At 49.0% G+C, this 7,078-nt stretch overlaps 1 protein-coding gene across 1 annotated transcript in view; it reads left to right on the forward strand.

Moving 5' to 3' along the window:
- The window catches only part of Dip2a (DIP2 disco-interacting protein 2 homolog A (Drosophila)), a 118,169-nt gene extending 112,756 nt beyond the window's left edge, over positions 1–5,413 (forward strand). Inside the window, exons 35-37 of the mRNA XM_013032906.1 lie at positions 258–432; positions 2,395–2,518; positions 3,590–5,413. Of these exons, the coding sequence (XP_012888360.1) occupies positions 258–432; positions 2,395–2,518; positions 3,590–3,842 (552 nt within the window). The 3' untranslated portion in view covers positions 3,843–5,413. The remainder of the gene's footprint in view (positions 1–257; positions 433–2,394; positions 2,519–3,589) is intronic.
- The last annotated feature ends 1,665 nt before the right edge of the window (positions 5,414–7,078 follow it).

Raw genomic sequence — 7,078 nt, forward strand, 5'->3', positions numbered from 1 at the left:
GACAAGTATGGAGGACAATGAACTAGTGGTATTGCTGCAGGGCAAAGGAAGCCATCCTTCATCTGAGGGAGAGAAATTATGTTTGCTCTTTGTCCCTGTAATTGTGAGTTTGTTCATCAAGAGATCTGGAAGATGATGGCACCTCCCACTTCGTTCATTGTTTTTCTGAGATTCTCCTCAGCCAGTGGGTGTCCCAGGGTAGAATTTGTACCAGGGGTGTGCGGCCTGTCCATATTCTTGTCCTCCGGACTCCACAGATCTGGGTTAGCAGCCCACACAATGCTACTGGGTACCACACGGTCTACGGAGAGGAGGCCCTTCATGCTGACCACTTCAGTGCCCGGCTGAGCTTTGGAGACACCCAGACCATCTGGGCAAGGACAGGCTACCTTGGCTTCCTTCGCAGGACCGAGCTTACTGATGCCAGTGGAGGTGAGGGTGTGAAAGCAAAGGGTCTGCCTTGGACACCAGGGCACACACCGGCATCCCGAGCCAGGGGGACAGTTACTTGCCCCAGCCCTTCCTTGCTGTAATGGGTGTGGCTCAGTGTCTGGTAAATGGCATGCTCTCATTCTGAACAGTACTTTTCTCTCCCTTACTGTCTGAGGCCCTGACCTCTGCTGAAGGTGTGCTGAGGGTGGCCAGTGGTTGTGGTTGGTGATAAGGCTGCGTTGCCTTCTGGCTGGCACAGGAGTGCTGCACGGGTAGGTGTGCCCCAGACTTGGGTGGGGTCTCCCACTCTGACACAGTCTGGGTGCGGCAGCCAGTTCAAGTCAGAGCTTCTGGCAGCCTGTAGTTGCTACCCTATTTCCATAGGTAAAGGTTATTTTAAAATGCATATTCACATCACTGTCACTTTGCTGAGGTTGTTCCCCACAGGAGAGTGAGACTGAGCTCCCTCTGCTTCCATTAGCCCTCTTTGCAGAGGCATGCATTCCAAATGATGCTGGCAGAGGGCCCCTGCTGGGGCACACACAGCAGGGTGTGCAGACTCACTCTGCACCTGCTCTGAGCATGGACATGCATGTGCTGTTCACAGAGCGACACGATGCACTGTATGTTGTACTCTGAGCATGGACACACCTGTACTGTTCACAGAGCCACACGATGCACTGTATGTTGTGCTCTGAGCATGGGCACGTGTGTACTGTTCACAGAGCCACACGATGCACTGTATGTTGTGCTCTGAGCATGGGCACGCCTGTACTGTTCACAGAGCGACACGATGCACTGTATGTTGTACTCTGAGCATGGGCACGTGTGTGCTGTTCTCAGAGCGACACGATGCACTGTATGTTGTACTCTGAGCATGGACACACGTGTGCTGTTCACAGAGCGACACGATGTACTGTATGTTGTGCTCTGAGCATGGGCACGCCTGTACTGTTCACAGAGCGACACGATGCACTGTATGTTGTACTCTGAGCATGGACACACCTGTACTGTTCACAGAGCCACACGATGCACTGTATGTTGTGCTCTGAGCATGGGCACGCCTGTACTGTTCACAGAGCGACACGATGCACTGTGTTGTACTCTGAGCATGGACACACCTGTACTGTTCACAGAGCCACACGATGCACTGTATGTTGTGCTCTGAGCATGGGCACGTGTGTGCTGTTCTCAGAGCGACACGATGCACTGTATGTTGTACTCTGAGCATGGGCACACCTGTACTGTTCACAAAGCCACACGATGCACTGTATGTTGTGCTCTGAGCATGGGCACGTGTGTGCTGTTCACAGAGCCACACGATGCACTGTATGTTGTGCTCTGAGCATTGGCACGTGTGTGCTGTTCACAGAGTACCATGATGCATTGTATGTTGTGCTCTGAGCATGGGCACGTGTGTGCTGTTCTCAGAGCGACACGATGCACTGTATGTTGTGCTCTGAGCATGGACACGTGTGTGCTGTTCACAGAGCCACACGATGCACTTTATGTTGTGCTCTGAGCATGGGCACGTGTGTGCTGTTCACAGAGCACCATGATGCACTGTATGTTGTGCTCTGAGCATGGACACGTGTGTGCTGTTCACAGAGCGACACGATGCACTGTATGTTGTGCTCTGAGCATGGGCACGCCTGTACTGTTCACAGAGTACCATGATGCACTGTATGTTGTGCTCTGAGCATGGACACGTGTGTGCTGTTCACAGAGCGACACGATGCACTGTATGTTGTGCTCTGAGCATGGACACGTGTGTGCTGTTCACAGAGCGACACGATGCACTGTATGTTGTACTCTGAGCATGGACACACCTGTACTGTTCACAGAGCGACACGATGCACTGTATGTTGTACTCTGAGCATGGACACACGTGTGCTGTTCACAGAGCGACACGATGCACTGTATGTTGTGCTCTGAGCATGGGCACGTGTGTGCTGTTCACAGAGCGACATGATGCCCTGTATGTTGTTGGGTCTCTGGATGAAACACTGGAGCTGAGAGGGATGAGGTACCACCCCATTGACATCGAGACCTCTGTGATCCGAGCACATAGGAGCATCGCAGAATGGTAAGAGTCTCACACTACGCACTGGGCCCTCGGGCATGAATGCTGCGCGTGAGGTTGAAGCGAGGCCCATTGGGCCATAGGACAGACGCTCACTCTTGGTAGGTCCAGGTAGAGCTGGGTTGCCATTTCAGAAAGTATTGGTGGCCACCAACCCTTCTGAAAGGACTTGGATTTATGGGTTCTTTTGAACATGTTTTCCGAAACAGAACCAGAGGCAGACACCTCATTGCTTTCTCTCACTGGCATTTTGATTGTCCTTTTCTTTTCCTGATTGATCTTAAACCAAGAGACTGGCCCACATGTACAGGCAAAAATGGAAGATTTCCGCCATTTATATCCTGAAGTGTTTCTACTTTAAATGTAGTGGTCTTCATTTAAAATGGTTGGTGAGTGCTGGGAAGGTGGCTCAGTGGTAGAGCGCTTGCCTTGCATGCATGAGGCTCTGGGTTCGATTCCTCAGCACCACATAAGCAAAAAGAAAAAAAGCCGGAAGTGGTGCTATGGCTCAAGTGGTAGAGTGCTAGCTGAAGAACTGAGGGACAGCACCCAGGCCCAGAGTTCCGGCCCCACGACCGAACCCCCCCCCCCCAAAAGAAAAGGTTGGTGACTCACATTTTCTTTTTTCTTTTACTTTTTTTTTTTTTTGTGCCGGTCCTGGGGCCTGAACTCTGGGCCTGGGCACTGTCCCTCAGCTCTTCAACTCAAAGCTAGTGCTCTACCATTTGAGCCATGGTGCCACTTCCAGCTTTTTTTGCTTATGTGGTGATGAGGAATCAAACCCAGGGCCTCATGCATACAAGGCAAGCGCTCTACCACTGAGCCACCTTCGCAGCCATGACTCACATTTTCTTTACTTTGTAGGGAGCTTACATTGGGTCAGGTTTAGCTTTCAGTGTCAAGTAATGGTCTTGATTTTTATTAGGACCTTGACTTAGATCATTTTGTAAGGGGATGAAACAGCACTGTGGTACGGGTGAATGTAAGCCAGCATCTCCCTCTTCCTGTGACTCCCTCTCCCAAACCTCTGCTGGCCCCAAGATTGTTCAGCTATCTGATCATCTGTCCCTCCAGTGCCGTGTTCACCTGGACCAACCTGCTTGTGGTGGTGGTGGAGCTGGAGGGGCTGGAGCAGGAGGCCCTGGACCTGGTGGCGTTGGTGACCAACGTGGTGCTGGAGGAGCACTACCTGGTGGTAGGTGTGGTGGTCATTGTAGACCCTGGTGTCATCCCCATCAACTCCCGAGGCGAGAAGCAGCGCATGCACCTGCGGGACGGCTTCCTGGCTGACCAGCTGGACCCCATCTATGTGGCCTACAACATGTGAATGCGCTGACAGACCTTGGCATGGGAGCCAGCGGGGACTTCCGGGAGCGGCTGCCGTGCCATCCCCACCCTGGGGAAGGGGTCCAAGTCTCCTCAGCAGTTTGGCATTTCCTGTGCTTTACCGATCACAACATTACCCAACTCTCATTTTAGAAAGTATTCCCTTAAAGAAGTATTTTGGATCTTCCAAGTACATTTAAAACAATCCATGGAAGCCAGGAAAAAATGGGGTGACTAAGAAGGAAAGAAAAGGTCTGGTGTGGCGTTGTTGAGTCACTGCTTCCGTAGCCATTCTCTGCTGTACTGCAGGCTTGCACTTTTTTAGGCTAAAGATATAATACCTGATTTTTAAAGTTCCTACTTGAAAGGACAGGTTCACGTGTAGAATCCATGCTGGAGAGATCTTGGAGGTCACAGCACACTGCTGCCTCACTTCTGATGTACAGCCCCGCAGGGGTGGTGGGATGGGGGCCCCCTCACATCGGGGTTCCTCCTCATCTCAGTTGTTTGCACATGTGGTCACTAATGCTCCTAAGTGCCACTTTGGACTGTCCAGTTAGGCGGTTGCAGAAGGAAAAACCAGCATTGAGTGTAAAATCACTCTCCTCTTGAAAGCTCCATGCTATTTAGTTAAGCGGCTAATTTTCATAATGTCACAATATTAATTCCTCTCACGGATGTACTGAATTACTGCTTTTATTTCAGGTGAGTAGATCTGACAGAGGCCTGAGGCCCATGTGCGGTCTGTGCCCCTGCCCAAGCGGCTTGCCCTGGGGGTTCCAGGCCTTGTTGGCCTTTGCACTTTGAGTTGTGTGCCTATAAAATAGGGCCAAATCATTCTCAGTTACTTTATTCAAACATAGGTAATCTGAGTGATATAATATTATACTGAACCTAAATCAAAGAAAAGAATATAAATCCTTTAGCTACATCTAAGGATTTGAAGTCTAGCATGACTCGAAGAGATTATTTTTATATAGCTAATTAAAGAATATGTTATGAAGGTGTTGGATTTCGGGGAGATAGAAGGTGAGGAAGTGTAGGAATCATGCATGCTTCCCAGAAATAGCCAGTTGTTTTTGAGAATTGGCCTGGGCCAGTGCCTAACAACCTGTTGCCAGTTCTTCACAGCCCAGCCACCTGGGCCAACTCCTTTTTTTCTGTCTGTCGTCTGCCTCAGGTAGCCCTGTGCATAGTAGCCCTGTTTGCCCATGGTGTTGAACTGTGGTTTAGTGTGTGCAGCATTCTGGAAGTCGAATAATCCTGTTGAAATTATGTACAGAATCTGTGTAACTTATTATTTGGCATCCAGAAGTTTCAGCAGTGGACTAATAGATGTGCTTTACAATTGAATGATTGAGACGGGGACAAAACTACCTAACCCAATCTCAGTGCTGTAGTTTTATAGCAAATGAAAACTGGGAGCGAGGCCAATGGCCTAAGACAAGGCGTCTGCTGAGTTAAGACGCAAGAATTGTATTCATATGTTTTACGACCACTCTCTGGGAATTCTGTATATCACACTAGTTTTTTTAATATTGTTATGTTAATAAAAGCTATTAATTGTTTGTAGTTCTGCATCTTGAGATGTGTAAAAAACCTTTTAAAATGACCTCAAGTAGGATGCATTTTTTTTTTTGGTCGGTCGTGGGGCTTGAACTCTGGGCCTGGGTGCTGTCCCTCAGCTCTTCAGCTCAGGGCTAGCACTCTACCACTTGAGCTACAGCGCCACTTCCGGCTTTTTCTGCTTATGTGGTGCTGAGGAATCAAACTCGGGGTCTCAGGCATGCAAGTCAAGCACTCTACCACTGAGCCACCTTCCCAGCCCCTAGGATGCATTTTATTACATATTTTTTTCAGAATATATAAAGCAGGTTTATTGCACAAAATTTAGAATGCACATTAAAGTGTAAGGAAGACAAATTTAAACCTAACAACCCTTCCTCTGAGTAACACTAGTGTTTAGTATTAACATAAACCTCAGAGATTTATCCTGTAAAAAGTTTTTTACAAATTAAAATCACATACTTTATAATCTGGTTTTATAGGTAATAAACTGCACACTTTAACTCGATGACACAAACCTTTCACCTGTCTTGGTGGCTGCTTGGTGCAGTGTGCCTCCACGCACCGGTGCTGTCTCTTGAGGTGTCAGGTGCATGCTTTCCCCTGATGATGCTGTTGCTGCCTGGGCTTGGTTCCCATAGATTCTGAGTGGATCAGGCTGTACTGCTGGGTGTGCAGAGACACAGCACTCCAGGTCCTGAGGATAATTCCAGTTCCACGTGTGAATAACTAAGTGCAGTCCTGTCTCCTGTCTGGGCAGCAGGGGCTCTGGCCTGTCCCTCGGAAGAGTGCCTACTTTGGCAAGATCTGTTTATAAGACGTCGACTGCAGGCTCCTCATAAGAGGCTGAGTTTCCCAGGAAGGACTGGTACTTCCCACTCACTAGTAGCAGGCTCTGGAAGTTAGGCTGATTGCTGTGGGCTTGTTCAAGTGTGATTTCTCTCTTATTTTTTTTCTTTTTTATTGTTATTGTAAAGGTGATGGACATAGGAGTTGCAGCTACACAAGTGAAGTAATGAGCACATTTCTTTTTGGGCAATGTCACCCCTTCCCTTGCTCTCTCCTAGTTTTTCCCTCTGGCATCTCTCTTTATAGAAAAGAGTTTTAAGGCCACCTGGGTTCATGTTTTCTGTGCTGAGAAGTGAAGTTGAGCCACAGGGCTCTTTTCCCCATGAGATGATGCTCTGTGGCCATTATCCTCTCTGGGCATTGATGATCTGAACAAGGTAAGCTCTCCCTCCACTCGTTCCAGACCCTTCTTTCCATGTAGCTACTTGGGTCAGTGACACTGCCCTGCAGCCTTCCTCTGATCCTCGTGAGATCTGGCTGCTCTGCATGTTTGCCATTGACATGATGGGTGGGTCTCACTGCATCTGCTTCACCCGGCACCGCAGTGGGGCTTGGTATACATGAGCCCCATTCTGCAGCACAGTTTGTGTTGGAAGCTAGTGTTGACCCAGGGCGCCTATTGCTGTGGCGACTGGACAGGGGTGGGTGCCTGTGGCTCCTAGGTGATGTGTCCAGCGATACCCAGTGTGGCAGGGTTCACTGTGGGAACAGAGTTTTCTTACAGTGCTGCCTTAGGAAAGACAGGTATTGCTGCCTGAGTTGCCAGGGCTCTTCCAGCAGCTGTGTGTATTATATATATATATATATATATATATATATATA

The sequence above is a fragment of the Dipodomys ordii genome, unplaced genomic scaffold (assembly GCF_000151885.1).
Source record: "Dipodomys ordii isolate 6190 unplaced genomic scaffold, Dord_2.0 Scaffold159, whole genome shotgun sequence".
Taxonomy (NCBI): Eukaryota; Metazoa; Chordata; class Mammalia; order Rodentia; family Heteromyidae; genus Dipodomys; species Dipodomys ordii.